At 44.9% G+C, this 20,104-nt stretch overlaps 1 protein-coding gene across 1 annotated transcript in view; it reads left to right on the top strand.

Annotated features, from left to right (window-relative positions):
• The window catches only part of LOC128692440 (uncharacterized), a 110,526-nt gene that overhangs the window by 65,344 nt on the left and 25,078 nt on the right, over positions 1 to 20,104 (top strand). Inside the window, exons 4-5 of the mRNA XM_053781626.2 lie at positions 1,674 to 1,820; positions 3,232 to 3,408. Coding sequence (XP_053637601.2) covers positions 1,674 to 1,820; positions 3,232 to 3,408 — 324 coding nt within the window. The remainder of the gene's footprint in view (positions 1 to 1,673; positions 1,821 to 3,231; positions 3,409 to 20,104) is intronic.

Below are 20,104 nucleotides of genomic sequence, written 5' to 3'. Positions count from 1 at the left end.
AAGAGAGAGAAAGAGAGAGAAAGAGAGAGAAAGAGAGAGAAAGAGAGAGAAAGAGAGAGAAAGAGAGAAAGAGAGAAAGAGAGAGAGAGAGAGAGAGAGAGAGAGAGAGAGAGAGAGAGAGAGAGAGAGAGAGAGAGAGAGAGAGAGAGAGAGAGAAGCGGATAAAAAGGCTTCAAGGAAGAATATTTGGATTTCTTCCTGAAGCCTTTTAAATATTCCACTTCCCCTACCACCCCATCTTTTCTTTCCTTTTTACCAATAGGTATATTTTATTACATAATATTGTACAAAAGGTTTAAGAGATACATTGTTACATTGTTGATATCAAGATAGCATATACAGTACATGAGACGTGAGACATACATGTCTAGTACATATCCTTACATGTTTGTCACTGATTATAATGCGAAAATCTCATCCAGGTCTTCAGAGCTGGGGCGCGTGCCCAAAATACAGCAGGCATTACCCCTCTGAACAGCCACACATACTGAAATGTTGCAAGTAATGCAATGACGGAGAATTGCTTGATAGCAACGTTTTTGTATAATATTCTTTGATTTGTGTTCCTTTTTACTAAGTCGTATTTCACCAGGTACCGCCATACTATCTCCATGATCTTGTCATTAATATTTAGTGTGTCTGCTCATCAGATCTTTAACCTATTTACAAATATATTACAATTATCTATTGAAATCTACCCCTTATGCCCTGTAAAATAGACTACACTGGCCACTACAATACAGCTCTACAGAAACATCCAACTTGTTAACCACAAAACTTCTCATCTACATCACAACATAGACTACACTGGCCACTACAGTACAGCTCTACAGAAACATCCAACTTGTCAACCACAAAACTTCTCATCTACATCACAACATAGACTACACTGGCCACTACAGTACAGCTCTACAGAAACATCCAACTTGTCAACCACAAAACTTCTCATCTACATCACAACATAGACTACACTGGCCACTACAATGCAGCTCTACAGAAACATCCAACTTGTCAACCACAAAACTTCTCATCTACATCACAACATAGACTACACTGGCCACTACAGTACAGCTCTACAGAAACATCCAACTTGTCAACCACAAAACTTCTCATCTACATCACAACATAGACTACACTGGCCACTACAATGCAGCTCTACAGAAACATCCAACTTGTCAACCACAAAACTTCTCATCTACATCACAACATAGACTACACTGGCCACTACAGTACAGCTCTACAGAAACATCCAACTTGTCAACCACAAAACTTCTCATCTACATCACAACATAGACTACACTGGCCACTACAATGCAGCTCTACAGAAACATCCAACTTGTCAACCACAAAACTTCTCATCTACATCACAACATAGACTACACTGGCCACTACAATGCAGCTCTACAGAAACATCCAACTTGTCAACCACAAAACTTCTCATCTACATTACAACATCAGTTTATCTAACCAAGAAAGTTCACTTTATTTACTAAAATTTATTTTCATTTTGGAAACCACTCTTTATCTACATTAGTAAGTGTGTCAGTTTTTATAGGTATTAGCCACACAGACACGCAGCATTACAGGAACAGATGGTTATATCCTATATCTCGAATACCTTATGTCTCGTATACCCTATGTCTCGTATACTCTATGTCTCGTATACCCTGCAGTGCCCATTCTGACGGTGGTGAGGTTCCCCAACGCTCCATGTACTGTTGGGTCGACAGATGGTACTTGTTACACTGGTACTGAGTGTAGGCAACTGGGAGGTGTGCAGATGGGCTTGTGTGCGAATGGCTTTGGTGTCTGCTGCTACAGTGAGTATATTTATAGAATATGTTGTGTCGACTTTGTTCTATGAAGGGATAGGAATAAGTATTGTGAATATTTTGTCTTAAACAATCTGAAGATTTACTTGTTGCTTAATGTTGTGTTAGTGTAACCATAAAAACTTTATGGTCGTATAATTCGAGCAGGTGTGTCCAGCTTTTTGTCGGTCTAATACACCGTATTCAGTCAGCTGTCTTCTAGCCAGAAAAAACAATAAAATTAGCACATATATTAAGAGTTACGGGAGAAACCAACTAACACGGATCTACCATAAGATGACCTGTTTAGAGGCGCTTGCTTATTGTCAGGTGGGGTAAAAAATTTATATACTTTTGACACTGTGGTGGCACTGAGAGCAGTAAACACTGACTTACCTGTCCTGGACTGACACTGTGGTGGCACTGAGAGCAGTAAACACTGACTTACCTGTCCTGGACTGACACTGTGGTGGCACTGAGAGCAGTAAACACTGACTTACCTGTCCTGGACTGACACTGTGGTGGCACTGAGAGCAGCAACCACTGACTTACCTGTCCTGGACTGACACTGTGGTGGCACTGAGAGCAGCACAGCTGACTTAGCTGTCCTGGACTGACACTGTGGTGGGCGCTGAGAGCAGCAACCACTGACTTACCTGTCCTGGACTGACACTGTGGTGGGCGCTGAGAGCAGCACAGCTGACTTACCTGCCCTGGACTGACACTGTGGTGGCACTGAGAGCAGCACAGCTGACTTACCTGTCCTGGACTGACACTGTGGTGGCACTGAGAGCAGCACAGCTGACTTACCTGTCCTGGACTGACACTGTGGTGGGCGCTGAGAGCAGCACAGCTGACTTACCTGCCCTGGACTGACACTGTGGTGGCACTGAGAGCAGCACAGCTGACTTACCTGCCCTGGACTGACACTGTGGTGGCACTGAGAGCAGCACAGCTGACTTACCTGTCCTGGACTGACACTGTGGTGGGCACTGAGAGCAGCACAGCTGACTTACCTGTCCTGGACTGACACTGTGGTGGCACTGAGAGCAGCACAGCTGACTTAGCTGTCCTAGACTGACACTGTGGTGGCACTGAGAGCAGCACAGCTGACTTAGCTGTCCTAGACTGACACTGTGGTGGCACTGAGAGCAGCACAGCTGACTTAGCTGTCCTAGACTGACACTGTGGTGGCACTGAGAGCAGCACAGCTGACTTAGCTGTCCTAGACTGACACTGTGGTGGCACTGAGAGCAGCACAGCTGACTTAGCTGTCCTGGACTGACACTGTGGTGGCACTGAGAGCAGCACAGCTGACTTAGCTGTCCTGGACTGACACTGTGGCGGCACTGAGAGCAGCACAGCTGACTTAGCTGTCCTGGACACAGTTGGTTGAGTATTTATTTTGATGTGTCCACAGCGGAGATCACGTGTGGAGGGTCATCTAGCACCAACTGCACGTACTTAGTCAGCCCTAATTTCCCAGTTACGTACAATGAGGCCAGGAGCTGCAACATGACCATCACTCATATGCAGGACGTCTGTCAGTTGAGACTCGATTTTCAGGCTTTTGACACCTTTCCTCCAGACAAGTTTGGTGAGTGAACTGCCTCTGGTTGACCAGTTTGGTGAGTGGACTGCCTCTGGTTGACCAGTTTGGTGAGTGGACTGCCTCTGGTTGACCAGTTTGGTGAGTGGACTGACTCTGGTTGACCAGTTTGGTGAGTGGACTGCCTCTGGTTGACCAGTGTGGTGAGTGGACTGCCTCTGGTTGACCAGTGTGGTGAGTGGACTGACTCTGGTTGACCAGTGTGGTGAGTGGACTGACTCTGGTTGACCAGTGTGGTGAGTGGACTGACTCAGGTTGACCAGTGTGGTGAGTGGACTGACTCTGGTTGACCAGTGTGGTGAGTGGACTGACTCTGGTTGACCAGTGTGGTGAGTGGACTGACTCTGGGTGACCAGTGTGGTGAGTGAACTGACTCTGGTTGACCAGTGTGGTGAGTGGACTGACTCTGGTTGACCAGTGTGGTGAGTGGACTGACTCTGGTTGACCAGTGAGGTGAGTGGACTGACTCTGGTTGACCAGTGTGGTGAGTGGACTGACTCTGGTTGACCAGTGTGGTGAGTGCACTGACTCTAGTTGACCAGTGTGGTGAGTGGACTGACTCTGGTTGACCAGTGAGGTGAGTGGACTGACTCTGGTTGACCAGTGTGGTGAGTGGACTGACTCTGGTTGACCAGTGAGGTGAGTGGACTGACTCTGGTTGACCAGTGTGGTGAGTGGACTGACTCTGGTTGACCAGTGTGGTGAGTGGACTGACTCTGGTTGACCAGTGTGGTGAGTGGACTGACTCTGGTTGACCAGTGTGGTGAGTGGACTGACTCTGGTTCACCAGTGTGGTGAGTGGACTGACTCTGGTTGACCAGTGTGGTGAGTGGACTGACTCTGGTTGACCAGTGTGGTGAGTGGACTGGCTCTGGTTGACCAGTGTGGTGAGTGGACTGGCTCTGGTTGACCAGTGTGGTGAGTGGACTGACTCTGGTTGACCAGTGTGGTGAGTGGACTGGCTCTGGTTGACCAGTGTGGAGAGTGGACTGACTCTGGTTGACCATTGTGGTGAGTGAACTGACTCTGGTTGACCAGTGTGGTGAGTGGACTGACTCTGGTTGACCAGTGAGGTGAGTGGACTGACTCTGGTTGACCAGTGTGGTGAGTGGACTGACTCTGGTTGACCAGTGAGGTGAGTGGACTGACTCTGGTTGACCAGTGTGGTGAGTGGACTGACTCTGGTTGACCAGTGTGGTGAGTGGACTGACTCTGGTTGACCAGTGTGGTGAGTGGACTGACTCTGGTTGACCAGTGTGGTGAGTGGACTGACTCTGGTTGACCAGTGTGGTGAGTGGACTGACTCTGGTTGACCAGTGTGGGAGTGGACTGACTCTGGTTGACCAGTGTGGTGAGTGGACTGACTCTGGTTGACCAGTGTGGTGAGTGGACTGGCTCTGGTTGACCAGTGTGGTGAGTGGACTGGCTCTGGTTGACCAGTGTGGTGAGTGGACTGACTCTGGTTGACCAGTGTGGTGAGTGGACTGAGTCTGGTTGACCAGTGTGGTGAGTGGACTGACTCTGGTTGACCAGTGTGGTGAGTGGACTGACTCTGGTTGACCAGTGTGGTGAGTGGACTGACTCTGGTTGACCAGTGTGGTGAGTGGACTGACTCTGGTTGACCAGTGAGGTGAGTGGACTGACTCTGGTTGACCATTGTGGTGAGTGGACTGACTCTGGTTGACCAGTGTGGTGAGTGGACTGACTCTGGTTGACCAGTGTGGTGAGTGGACTGACTCTGGTTGACCAGTGTGGTGAGTGGACTGACTCTGGTTGACCAGTGTGGTGAGTGGACTGACTCTGGTTGACCAGTGTGGTGAGTGGACTGACTCTGGTTGACCAGTGTGGTGAGTGGACTGACTCTGGTTGACCAGTGTGGTGTGTGGACTGACTCTGGTTGACCAGTGTGGTGAGTGGACTGACTCTGGTTGACCAGTGAGGTGAGTGGACTGACTCTGGTTGACCAGTGTGGTGAGTGGACTGACTCTGGTTGACCAGTGAGGTGAGTGGACTGACTCTGGTTGACCAGTGTGGTGAGTGGACTGACTCTTGTTGACCAGTGTGGTGAGTGGACTGACTCTGGTTGACCAGTGTGGTGAGTGGACTGACTCTGGTTGACCAGTGTGGTGAGTGGACTGACTCTGGTTGACCAGTGTGGTGAGTGGACTGACTCTGGTTGACCAGTGTGGTGAGTGGACTGACTCTGGTTGACCAGTGTGGTGAGTGGACTGACTCTGGTTGACCAGTGTGGTGAGTGGACTGACTCTGGTTGACCAGTGTGGTGAGTGGACTGACTCTGGTTGACCAGTGTGGTGAGTGGACTGACTCTGGTTGACCAGTGTGGTGAGTGGACTGACTCTGGTTGACCAGTGTGGTGAGTGGACTGACTCTGGTTGACCAGTGTGGTGAGTGGACTGACTCTGGTTGACCAGTGTGGTGAGTGGACTGACTCTGGTTGACCAGTGTGGTGAGTGGACTGACTCTGGTTGACCAGTGTGGTGAGTGGACTGACTCTGGTTGACCAGTGTGGTGAGTGGACTGGCTCTGGTTGACCAGTGTGGTGAGTGGACTGACTCTGGTTGACCAGTGTGGTGAGTGGACTGGCTCTGGTTGACCAGTGTGGTGAGTGGACTGACTCTGGTTAACCAGTGTGGTGAGTGGACTGACTCTGGTTGACCAGTGTGGTGAGTGGACTGACTCTGGTTGACCAGTGTGGTGAGTGGACTGACTCTGGTTGACCAGTGTGGTGAGTGGACTGACTCTGGTTGACCAGTGTGGTGAGTGGACTGACTCTGGTTGACCAGTGTGGTGAGTGGACTGACTCTGGTTGACCAGTGTGGTGAGTGGACTGACTCTGGTTGACCAGTGTGGTGAGTGGACTGACTCTGGTTGACCAGTGTGGTGAGTGGACTGACTCTGGTTGACCAGTGTGGTGAGTGGACTGACTCTGGTTGACCAGTGTGGTGAGTGGACTGACTCTGGTTGACCAGTGTGGTGAGTGGACTGACTCTGGTTGACCAGTGAGGTGAGTGGACTGACTCTGGTTGACCAGTGTGGTGAGTGGACTGACTCTGGTTGACCAGTGTGGTGAGTGGACTGACTCTGGTTGACCAGTGTGGTGAGTGGACTGACTCTGGTTGACCAGTGTGGTGAGTGGACTGACTCTGGTTGACCAGTGTGGTGAGTGGACTGACTCTGGTTGACCAGTGTGGTGAGTGGACTGACTCTGGTTGACCAGTGTGGTGAGTGGACTGACTCTGGTTGACCAGTGTGGTGAGTGGACTGGCTCTGGTTGACCAGTGTGGTGAGTGGACTGGCTCTGGTTGACCAGTGTGGTGAGTGGACTGACTCTGGTTGACCAGTGTGGTGAGTGGACTGACTCTGGTTGACCAGTGTCACGTCATACACAAAATGAGGGGAATGATTATTTTATTTTTTAGCTAACACACGTGTAATTTTATCTTATTCCTAGTAATGACCCTCGTGTAGTACATAGTCTTAGTGACCCTCGTGTAGTACATAGTCTTAGTGACCCTCGTGTAGTACATAGTCTTAGTGACCCTCGTGTAGTACATAGTCTTAGTGACCCTCGTGTAGTACATAGTCTTAGTGACCCTCGTGTAGTACATAGTCTTAGTGACCCTCGTGTAGTACATAGTCTTAGTGACCCTCGTGTAGTACATAGTCTTAGTGACCCTCGTGTAGTACATAGTCTTAGTGACCCTCGTGTAGTACATAGTGTTAATGACCCTCGTGTAGTACATAATCTTAATAGTATGATAATAAGATATTATCACCTTTATATTATAATAATAAGGTTAAAGGACCATAATGGAAATAAGTCACTGTGTCTGACTGTGTTATCCCAGGTTCTCTACACATATACTGCTGTGTATGATAATCTATGTAACTGTATTTGTGTATACCTGAATAAACTTACTTACGCTGAATACAACACACACATTATATAAGTATATATATATATATATATATATATATATATATATATATATATATATATATATATATATATATATATATATATATATATATATATATATATATATATATATATATATATATATATATATATATATATATATATATATGTGTGTGTGTGTGTGTGTGTGTGTGTGTGTGTGTGTGTGTGTGTGTGTGTGTGTGTGTGTATTAAATAATGGTTTTTAGGTTATTTTTATCCTGCTGAAACTGAATCTGAAGTCAGAATTAACCCATGAAGTAAACTTTAATGTGGTTCAATGTTTCATGAATAAACTAATTTGTAAGTATCTCAGAGCAAAGCTTTGTGGCTGTCTGCTTACATTCACATGAATCTCAGGTATCATGTCTGCTTGTCAGGAAGAGTCAGAGAGCAGCAGTTGTGCTCTCACCGTCCCAGTATTTACACGGATTTACAACAGATTTATATTCATTATGAACAGTAGTACTTATTTTCCTTAAATTGCATTTCACTGCCCCATACATAGTTACACTCAATTTATTTTACTCTGTTATAGTCAGCATTTCAGATTAATACAAGCAGACGAGGATGCCTGAGCCGTACAGACACCTTTTGCTGTGTGTATGGCAGTATACACCACGAATAAACATTAAGAGCATAAGAACATAAGAAAGAAGGAACACTGCAGCAGGCCTACTGGCCCATGCGAGGCAAGTCCAAGTCTCCTAAAGGCTTAAGCCAATGCCCCAACCTAGTCAGAGCAGGTCACATTCATTTAAGGAAGGAGCACGACAACTGACCTAGTAACACAAGCTATTCAGGTCCATCTCACACCCACCCACACCCACTCATGTATTTATCTAACCTATTTTTAAAACTTCACAACGTTTTAGCCTCAACTCTATTACCAAGCCAGTGCTTTCCTGTATCCTTCCTGAATCTGAATTTTTCCAACTTAAAACCATTGCTACGAGTCCTGTCTAGGCTAGATATTTTCAGCACGTTATTTACATCCCTTTATTTATTCCTGTCTTCCATTTATACACCTCAATCATATCCCCCCTAATTCTACGCCTTTCTAGAGAGTGCAGATTCAGGGCCCAGTCTATCCTCATAGGGAAGATTTCTGATACATGGGATCAACTTTGTCATCCTCCTTTGTATGTTTTCCAGAGCATTTATATTCATTCTATAATATGGTGATCAAAACTGTGCAGCATAATCTAAATGAGGTCTAACCAAGGATGTATAGAGTTGAAGAACAACCTGAGGACTCCTATTATTTATGTTTCTTGATATGAAGCCAAGGATTCTGTTAGCTTTATTGCGAACACTAATGCACTGCTGTCTTGGTTTCAGATTACTGCTAACCAGGACTCCTAAATCTTTTTCACAATCCGTAATATTAAGATCGACATTATTTAGTTTATATGTGGCATGGTTATTTTCCTGTCCATCATTTAGAACTTTGCATTTGTCTATATTAAACTGCATCTGCCACTTCTCCGTCCACTGCATCAATTCAAATCTTCCTGGAGTGCTCTAATGTCCTCGTCAGAATGAATTCGACGGCCTATTTTGGTGTCATCGGCAAACTTGCTGATGTCGCTCTTTATGCCCTCATCAATGTAGTTTATGTAGATTGTGAACAAGGGGCCCAACACTGACCCCTATGGAACACTGCTCGTGACGCTTCCCCACTCTGATTTCTCCCCATTTATGCAAACACTCTACTGCCTATTTGTCAACTATGCCTCTATCCAGGAAAACATTTCTCCTCCTATTCCATGTGCCTTAATTTTCCTCAATAGTCTCTGATGTGGGACCCTGTCAAAAGCCTTACTGAAGTCCATATACACAATATCATATTCATTACCATGATCTACCTCCTCAAATACCTTAGTGAAAAAAGTTAATAAATTCGTAAGGCAGGAACACCCCTTTGTAAAACCATGCTGAGATTCGTTAATTAATTTGTGCTTTTCAAGGTGGCTACGAACTGCCTCGGCAATTATTGATTCCATAAATTTTCCCACTATGGAGGTTAGGCTTATCAGTCTATAGTTCGAAGCTAAGGACCTGTCACCTGCTTTGAAAACAGGTATCACATTTGCCATTTTCCACTTATCTGGCACCATGCCAGTCTGTAGTGATATATTGAAAAGATTAGCCAGAGGTTTCCTAAGCTCCTCTTTACATTCCTTTAGAACCCTTGCATACACTTCATCAGGGCCTGGGGATTTGTTAGGTTTTAATTTATCAGTTTGCTAAGGACCATGTCACTTGTGCCCCTAATCGTGCATAGTTTATTATCATCCTGTTCTACATAATTTATTATTTCTGGAATATCGCTAGTATCTTCCTGAGTAAAAACTGAGAGGAAGTATGTGTTAAAAATTCTACACATTTCCTTATCACTGTCTGTGAACTGACTCGGGTAACTTTTGAGTGGGCCCAGCTTGTCCCTGATCTTACTTCTGTATACCTGAAAAAATCCTTTTGGGTTAGTCTTCGATTCTCTTGCAACTTTAACCTCATAATCTCTTTTTGCTTTTCTAATTCCTTTTTTATTTCTCTCTTGAACTGAATATATCGATTTCTTAATTGTCCCTCTCCTCTTTTGATTTGCCTATATATGTCTCTCTTTTGACCAATGAGATGTTTTAATCTATTGTTCATCCATTTAGGATCATTATTGCTTGACCTGATTTCCGTATTTGGAAAATAAGTTGTCTGAGCAGCTAGAACTATGCCCTGGAAAACGTCATATCGGCAACCATCACCACCTACCTGACCCATAGTCAGGTCATTCCAGTTCAGCCCACCCAAGTAATTTTTCAGTCCTATGAAATCAGCCAAGCGGAAGTCAGGGACAGAGACTTGATTGCCATTATTAGGGGAATTCCATGATATATTGAAACTGAGTGATTTGTGATCACTTTCCCCAAGCTCATCATTAACCTCAAGATTATTAATTAGCATTTCCCTGCTGGCAAGAACCAAGTCAAGCAGGTTATTTTCTCTAGTTGGCTCTGTTACAAACTGCTTTAAAAAACAATCCTGAATCATATCAAGAAAGTCACTTGATTCTAAATTTCCTGTCAAATTGCTCCAGTCAATCTGTCTATAGTTGAAATCTCCCATTAGCACAACATTTTCGTATGTAGAGGCCTTACGAATTTCATCCCATAGATGTTTAATGCACTCCCTATCAAGATTTTGGGCCCTGTAAATCACCCCCAAAATTAGTTTTTCTCGGCCCTCGTGAAGCTGTATCCAAACAGATTCAGTGGCTGACGCTTCTAATTTTATATCTTGTCTAACACAACACTTTAAATTGTCTCTGACATACATCGCTACTCCACCACCCTTCCTGTTGACCCTGGCAGTGTGGAATAATTTATAGCCTTGTATGTGACATTCAGAAGGCATCTATCTTTCAGATTGAGCCAGGTCTCTGTTATAACAATGATATCTATGTTTCCTGCACTTGCAATTAATTTTAGCTCATCTATCTCATTTCTTACACTCCTGCTATTAGTATAATAGACCTTAAGGGAGCTAGTCCCTTGCTGCCCTCTGCTGTCCCCCTTTGTTTGCTGACCTGATCTATTGTCTTTATTTATAACTTCATGATGAATGTCTTTTATACATTTACTGTTTTCAACCCTATTGTTGCAACCTGCTTGTTTCCCACACACACCTATACCTCTATCTTCTATCAGTTTAAAATCCTAGGCATTTCAGCAATGGCCCTCTCGACTGAGTTTGCAAGAGCTACCACCCCTGCCCCAGAAAGATGTACCCCTTCCCTTGCATTCATATCATGTTTGCCATAAAAGTTGTTCCAGTTGTCAATGAATGGGATTGCAAGTTCCTTGCAGTATCTGTCTAGCCAGCAATTTACGCCAATTGCCCTAGACAACCATTCATTGCCCACTCCCCTTCTAGGCAAGATGCTACATATAATTGGGACCCCTCCCTTAGACTTAATTAAATCTATAGCTGACCTGTACTTATCTAGCAGCTCTTCTCTCCTACCCTTCCTAATATCATTTCCACCAGCACTGAGACAGATAATTATTGCATACAAGGACTATTGCATATCAAGATAGGTGATTAAGATAATTGGCTCCACACACATGCCTGCACCTCTGGACTGACACACTGGTTGAATGGGAAACATACATCACTGTCATTTACAGTCCCAAAGGTGTGGCAAAAACCCAGGAATTACCAGAATGACTGTTATTTCTGCATGGTTAATGTGGCTGATTTCTCGAAGAAAAACAAGAGCATAGTGAAGACACTGATATACTTGTTGCTTATAACACTGAGGGTGATAGCAGTGAAGAAACTGATAAAAATGGTTTTTATGAACCACTGAAGTGCGACGTTTTGAAACAACCTCATATACTCTACAGGAGCTAGATGACCTTGTCTGCGACGTTGACCTATCAAAGGAGAAGGCAGCGATACTCGGCTCTCACAGTAAAAGGAACAAAGATTTATCATTCTCGTTCACTCCACACTAGCTTGCCTGCACACCATCAAACACAGAATGGTGTGTGTTTTTGCATTAATGTGAATGGTCTTACGAAAGAACTGAGATATGATCACCATTTTGATGAATGGAGAATATTCATCGATTTCAATAAGGTTAATTTGAAAGCAGCGTTCCTGCCAAACAGCCATCTATGCCAGTGGATCATTCTGTGGGACGACAAGTCCTTGGAAATTCTAGTCAGACCAACAAACTACTACGACAAGTGTAATATATAGGACTTTAAAGTGACAGGATTAACACTTGGTCTCCAACTTGGTTACAAAAAGCACATTTGCAAATAATGACGCTATTCCAGGAAAATTCAACATCCAGAAAATGTCACTGGTGCACTGTCAAAATGTCACTGGCGCACTGTCAAAATGTCATTGGCGCACTGTCAAAATGTCCCTGGTACACTGTCAAAATGTCATTGGCGCACTGTCAAAATGTCATTGGTGCACTGTCAAAATGTCACTGGCGCACTGTCAAGAGATATTTCTTCCTGCATTCCATATAAAGTTGGAACTAATAAACAAACTTCGTAAAAGCTATGGATGGTGAAGGTGCAGGATTTCTTTAAGGAAAAAAATGGAAGAGTTTTAACTAACGTAAAACTTATGGCCGTAATATTTGTTGGGCTACAAATACATGAACTGTTATCCGACCCAGTATCAACACTGGTTACACTGGAGGCAGCTGCAAGGCAAACTCTCAGACAGAACTTCCTAGGAAGGCACAGAGCAGACGCTTATGCTGAACTAGAGTAAATCATGATAGAAGCTTATAGAGCACTGTGTTGACATATGTCCCTGATAATGCACTGTCTTCGTTCACACCTGGACTTCTTCCCATCAAGTCTTGGTGCTGTTAGTGACGAGCAGGAAATAAGTTTCATCAGGAGATCAGTACAGTGTAGGTAAGCTATCAGGGGAGTTTCAGTATTAACATGATGGTGGACTACTGTTGGTGTCGTCAGGGAGACAACACTGTTATGATGGTGGACTACTGTTGGTTTCTTCAGAGTGACAACACTGTTATGATGGTGGACTACTATTGGTGTCTTCAGAGTGACAACACTGTTATGATGGTGGACTACTGTTGGTTTCTTCAGAGTGACAACACTGTTATGATGGTGGACTACTGTTGGTTTCTTCAGAGTGACAACACTGTTATGATGGTGGACTACTGTTGGTGTCTTCAGAGTGACAACACTGTTATGATGGTGGACTACTGTTGGTGTCTTCAGAGTGACAACACTGTTATGATGGTGGACTACTGTTGGTGTCTTCAGAGTGACAACACTGTTATGATGGTGGACTACTGTTGGTTTCTTCAGAGTGACAACACTGTTATGATGGTGGACTACTGTTGGTGTCTTCAGAGTGACAACACTGTTATGATGGTGGACTACTGTTGGTTTCGTCAGGGAGACAACACTGTTATGATGGTGGACTACTGTTGGTTTCTTCAGAGTGACAACACTGTTATGATGGTGGACTACTGTTGGTGCCTTCAGAGTGACAACACTGTTATGATGGTGGACTACTGTTGGTTTCTTCAGAGTGACAACACTGTTATGATGGTGGACTACTGTTGGTTTCTTCAGAGTGACAACACTGTTATGATGGTGGACTACTGTTGGTTTCTTCAGAGTGACAACACTGTTATGATGGTGGACTACTGTTGGTGCCTTCAGAGTGACAACACTGTTGTGATGGTGGACTACTGTTGGTGCCTTCAGAGTGACAACACTGTTATGATGGTGGACTACTGTTGGTGCCTTCAGAGTGACAACACTGTTGTGATGGTGGACTACTGTTGGTGCCTTCAGAGTGACAACACTGTTATGATGGTGGACTACTGTTGGTGCCTTCAGAGTGACAACACTGTTGTGATGGTGGACTACTGTTGGTGCCTTCAGAGTGACAACACTGTTGTGATGGTGGACTACTGTTGGTGTCTTCAGAGTGACAACACTGTTATGATGGTGGACTACTGTTGGTATCTTCAGAGTGACAACACTGTTATAATGGTGGACTACTGTTGGTGCCTTCAGAGTGACAACACTGTTGTGATGGTGGACTACTGTTAGTGTCTTCAGAGTGACAACACTGTTATGATGGTGGACTACTGTTGGTTTCTTCAGAGTGACAACACTGTTATGATGGTGGACTACTGTTGGTGCCTTCAGAGTGACAAGACTGTTATGATGGTGGACTACTGTTGGTTTCTTCAGTGACAACACTGTTATGATGGTGGACTACTGTTGGTTACCTCAGTGACAACACTGTTGTGATGGTGGACTACTGTTGGTGTCTTCAGAGTGACAACACTGTTATGATGGTGGACTACTGTTGGTTTCTTCAGAGTGACAACACTGTTATGATGGTGGACTACTGTTGGTGTCTTCAGAGTGACAACACTGTTATGATGGTGGACTACTGTTGGTTTCTTCAGAGTGACAACACTGTTATGATGGTGGACTACTGTTAGTGTCTTCAGAGTGACAACACTGTTATGATGGTGGACTACTGTTGGTGTCTTCAGAGTGACAACACTGTTATGATGGTGGACTACTGTTGGTGTCTTCAGAGTGACAACACTGTTATGATGGTGGACTACTGTTGGTGTCTTCAGAGTGACAACACTGTTATGATGGTGGACTACTGTTAGTGTCTTCGGAGTACAGTTATTCAGGCTAAAACGTTGTGTAGTTTTAAAAATAGGTCAGATAAATTCATGGTTTTACAAAGGGGCGTTCCTGCCTTACGAATTTATTAACTTTTTTCACTAAGGTATTTGAGGAGGTAGATCATGGTAATGAATATGATATTGTGTATATGGACTTCAGTAAGGCTTTTGACAGGGTCCCACATCAGAGACTATTGAGGAAAATTAAAGCACATGGAATAGGAGGAGAAATTTTTTCCTGGATAGAGGCATGGTTGACAAATAGGCAGCAGAGAGTTTGCATAAATGGGGAGAAATCAGAGTGGGGAAGTGTCACGAGCGGTGTTCCACAGGGGTCAGTGTTGGGCCCCCTGCTGTTCACAATCTACATAAACGACAAAGATGAGGGCATAAAGAGCGACATCGGCAAGTTTGCCGATGACACCAAAATAGGCCGTCGAATTCATTCTGACGAGGACATTCGAGCACTCCAGGAAGATTTGAATAGACTGATGCAGTGGTCGGAGAAGTGGCAGATGCAGTTTAATATAGACAAATGCAAAGTTCTAAATGTTGGACAGGACAATAACCATGCCACATATAAGCTAAATAATGTAGATCTTAATATTACGGATTGCGAAAAAGATTTAGGAGTTCTGGTTAGCAGTAATCTGAAACCAAGACAACAGTGCATAAGTGTTCGCAATAAAGCTAATAGAATCCTTGGCTTCATATCAAGAAGCATAAATAATAGGAGTCCTCAGGTTGTTCTTCAACTCTATACATCCTTGGTTAGGCCTCATTTAGATTATGCTGCACAGTTTTGGTCACCGTATTACAGAATGGATATAAATTCTCTGGAAAATGTACAAAGGAGGATGACAAAGTTGATCCCATGTATCAGAAACCTTCCCTATGAGGATAGACTAAGGGCCCTGAAACTGCACTCTCTAGAAAGACGTAGAATTAGGGGTGATATGATTGAGTTGTATAAATGGAAGACAGGAATAAATAAAGGGGATGTAAATAGTGTGCTGAAAGTATCTAGCCTAGACAGGACTCGCAGCAATGGTTTTAAGTTGGAAAAATTCAGATTCAGGAAGGATATAGGAAAGTACTGGTTTGGTAATAGAGTTGTGGATGAGTGGAACAAACTCCCAAGTACCGTTATAGAGGCCAGAACGTTGTGTAGCTTTAAAAATAGGTTGGATAAATACATGAGTAGATGTGGGTGGGTGTGAGTTAGACCTGATAGCTTGTGCTACCAGGTCGGTTGCCGTGTTCCTCCCTTAAGTCAATGTGACCTGACCTGACTAGGTTGGGTGCATTGGCTTAAGCCGGTAGGAGACTTGGACCTGCCTCGCATGGGCCAGTAGGCCTTCTGCAGTGTTCCTTCGTTCTTATGTTCTTATGTTCTTCTTCTTATGAGTGGGTGTGGGTGGGTGTGAGTTGCACCTGACTAGCTTGTGCTACTAGGTCTGATAACGTGTTCCTTCCTTAAGTGGAAGTGACCTGACAAGGTGGGTCATTGGGCTAATGCGGGGGGCGGGGAGGACTTGGACCTGCTTAGCGTGGGTCAGTGGGCCTGCTGCAGTGTTCCTTCTTTCTTATGTTCTTATGAGTGGGTGTGGGTGGGTGTGAAATGGGCCTGATTAGCTACTAGGTCGGACGCGGTGCTCCTCCCTTAAGTGACGTGTCTGACCTCACTAGGTCAGGGCATTGGCTTAAGCCGGTGGGGAGAATTGGAGCTGCCTCGCATAGACCAGTGGGCCTGTTGCAGTGTTCCTTATTTCCTATATTCTTATGTTCTTAAGAATACTGTGTTCTTGATGAGACATGCGGGTTAGTGTCATGTGAACACTGTGTCATCTGAGCACTGTGTCATGAGAACACTGTGTCAAGGCCGGGATACAGTTTAATTCACAAATACTTACAAAAACTAAAGCTGCTTGAATTTATGCGATGGTGAAGGATATTGTAATAACGAAGACCATAAGAACATAGAAGTAAATGGTATAAAATACCGACACAATGGAAATATAAACACAAATGCAGTATAATGTGATCCTTTATTGACAACGTTTCACCCACACAGTGGGCTTTTTCAAGTCACACACGGATCTACCTGGGGTTGGAAGGTACGAGAGTATTTATAGTCATGTTCAGAATGTTGAGGTCAGGTGGAGAATGCTGCATCTGATGATCTACCGGGTGGGGTTATAGAGTCTTGGGTAGCTTGGCAGGGGTATTGGACAAGTTGTGAGTAGACCTTCTGCAGTGTTCTATGTTCTTATGTGGGATAGCGATGAAGAAGTTTCTTGGCGAGTGGTTCAGCTATGTTATAGAAGCCATTGTTCTGGTTGAAATTGTTGGTTGTAGAGATGAGCGATGATTCCAGGATTCTTCTGTATTGAGTGTTGTCTTCTGTGGCTATAAGTCTTGAGTTTCTGTAGTTAATTAAATGGTTGTGTGAATTGCGATGTTGTACACAGGCATTCCTTGTATCGTCAGTCCTGCTTGCATATTGGTGTTCTGAAATACGTGTTTGGAGGTCTCTTGATGCCTTCCAAAAAGGCTATCTTCAAGGCATCATCTCAGCAGCCATCTCAACACGCAGCTCCCCAGTCATACCTCGACGTTACATCAATGCACTCAAAGGTTTAGCAGAAGACACGACCATCAGGGTCACCACCGCTGATAAAGGAGGTGGTGTTGTTATCATGAACACTGACGATTACAGGAACAAAATGCTCAATCTACTTAATGACCCAGATACCTACAAACCTCTCACAACTAACCAAGTGGACAACCTTACTAAAACTTTTCTTCAAAGGACTCGCCGCATTCTGAGGGGCTCAGAACAAGGGAAGAAACTTCTGCACACCGTGCCCAGCAACCCCAGACCTGCCAGAATGTACGGCCTGCCAAAGACTCACAAGCCTGGTATCCCACTGAGGCCCATATCCTCGGGAATAGGCAGTGCTCCCCACCAGCTCTCAGGAATTCTCGCAAAACACCTCTCTAAACTCTTGGGCACTATCAGTCCAGCACATCTCAAACACTTGGGTGATCTTCTCAATCGCATTCGCAACATCAACATCAGGAACAAGAAACTTTCCAGCCTTGACGTGACTTCCCTATTCACCAAAGTACCTACTACACAAGCCATCGATCTCTTGCGCAGGAAAATTGACGATTCACTTGATCTTCCCATTCCAGCCAGCGATTTCATCGACCTTGTTGAACTATGTGTTGGCTTTACGTGTTTCTCTTTCGAAAATCACCTCTTTCAGCAGACTTTTGGACTACCCATGGGTTCGCCACTCAGTGCAGTCCTGGCGAACCTATACATGGAACATCTAGAAGCCGAACGTTTCTCCACCATTATTCCTTCGTCTGTCACCTGGCTCCGTTATGTTGACGACATTCTCCTCATAACTCCTAAACGCTTCAACGTTCAAGCTCTCCAAGACAAGCTCAACCAGGTCGAGCCTTCAATCCAGTTCACACTTGAAGAAGAAGTCGACAACACTCTTCCTTTCCTTGATGTTCTGCTCTACAAAGCTGACCACGAACTTCGTTTTAAAGTCTATCGAAAACCCACCAACCAAAACGATCTTCTCCACTTCCACTCTCACCACGACACCAAAACCAAACGTGGTGTAATTATAGGCTTCTTCCTACGTGCACTCAGAATCTGCAGCAATGAGTTCCTTGAGGAAGAATGCACTATAATTGAACAAGTATTTTCTAAACTCCACTATCCTCGTCACTTCATCAGAGACTGCAGACGGCGGGCATTAAGCATCTTCAACACACCCAGAGAAGACACTGCCATGAAGAGATACGTAGTCCTCCCAACCAGCTCCATTGCCAAACATGTTTCCAACATCTTTGCCAAAACATCATTCCAAGTATCTACCTCTACAACCACGACCATCAAGGACATCACCAGTAGTAGACAGGACAAGCCTCCATCCTCTGCAGGGGTATACATAATCCCTTGTAATGACTGCAACAAATTATATGTGGGCGAAACATCGAGAGACCTCCAAACACGTATTTCAGAACACCAATATGCAAGCAGGACTGACGATACAAGGAATGCCTGTGTACAACATCGCAATTCACACAACCATTTAATTAACTACAGAAACTCAAGACTTATAGCCACAGAAGACAACACTCAATACAGAAGAATCCTGGAATCATCGCTCATCTCTACAACCAACAATTTCAACCAGAACAATGGCTTCTATAACATAGCTGAACCACTCGCCAAGAAACTTCTTCATCGCTATCCCACATAAGAACATAGAACACTGCAGAAGGTCTACTCACAACTTGTCCAATACCCCTGCCAAGCTACCCAAGACTCTATAACCCCACCCGGTAGATCATCAGATGCAGCATTCTCCACCTGACCTCAACATTCTGAACATGACTATAAATACTCTCGTACCTTCCAACCCCAGGTAGATCCGTGTGTGACTTGAAAAAGCCCACTGTGTGGGTGAAACGTTGTCAATAAAGGATCACATTATACAGCATTTGTGTTTATATTTCCACCATAAGAACATACTTCTCGTCACGTTCCCCACAGGTCTTCACGGACTAACATACTTCTCGTCACGTTCCCCACAGGTCTTCATGGCCTAACATACTTCTCGTCACGTTCCCCACTGGTCTTCACGGCCTAACATACTTCTCGTCACGTTCCCCACTGGTCTTCACGGCCTAACATACTTCTCGTCACGTTCCCCACTGGTCTTCACGGCCTAACATACTTCTCGTCACGTTTGTTATTGCTGTTCTTGCTGCTGAACAGCGGTCTAGTGCCGATGAAGGTAGCGTAGGTAGCAATGATACGGCCGTGGACTAGTTTGGCTTTAACTGAGTAGGAGTGAGTACACAACGGGCAGTGTGAGGGAGTGACCACAAGCCAGTCCGTGGAGGAGGAGCACTTGTGTCTTTCAAGTCGGTCGGCCTAGGAGTGAGAGCGGCTGGGCTGAGCCTCCCACTGACCTGGGTGAGCCTACAGAGGGCAGCACCTAAATGCCGCGAAATATGAACTAGTCAGAGCAGACGGCTAGGCTGTGTGTTCTGACAGTACAGGCTGTCTACACGTCCCCCACAGGTCTTCACGGCCTAACATGCTTCTCGTCACGTTCTCCACATTTCTTCACGACCTAACATACTTCTCGTCACGTTCCCCACAGGTCTTCACGGCCTAACATACTTCTCGTCACGTTCCCCACAGGTCTTCACGGCCTAACATACTTCTCGCCACGTTCCCCACAGGTCTTCACGGCCTAACATACTTCTCGTCACGTTCCTCACTGATCTTCACGGCATAACATACTTCTCGTCACGTTCTCCACAGGTCTTCATGGCCTAACATACTTCTCGCAACGTTCCCCACAGGTCTTCACGGCCTAACATACTTCTCGTCACGTTCCTCACTGATCTTCACGGCCTAACATACTTCTCGTCACGTTCTCCACAGG

Source organism: Cherax quadricarinatus, chromosome 53 (genome assembly GCF_038502225.1).
Source record: "Cherax quadricarinatus isolate ZL_2023a chromosome 53, ASM3850222v1, whole genome shotgun sequence".
NCBI lineage: Eukaryota > Metazoa > Arthropoda > Malacostraca > Decapoda > Parastacidae > Cherax > Cherax quadricarinatus.
The sequence above is the reverse complement of the archived record's forward strand: the minus strand, read 5'-3'. Positions and strand labels throughout refer to the sequence as shown.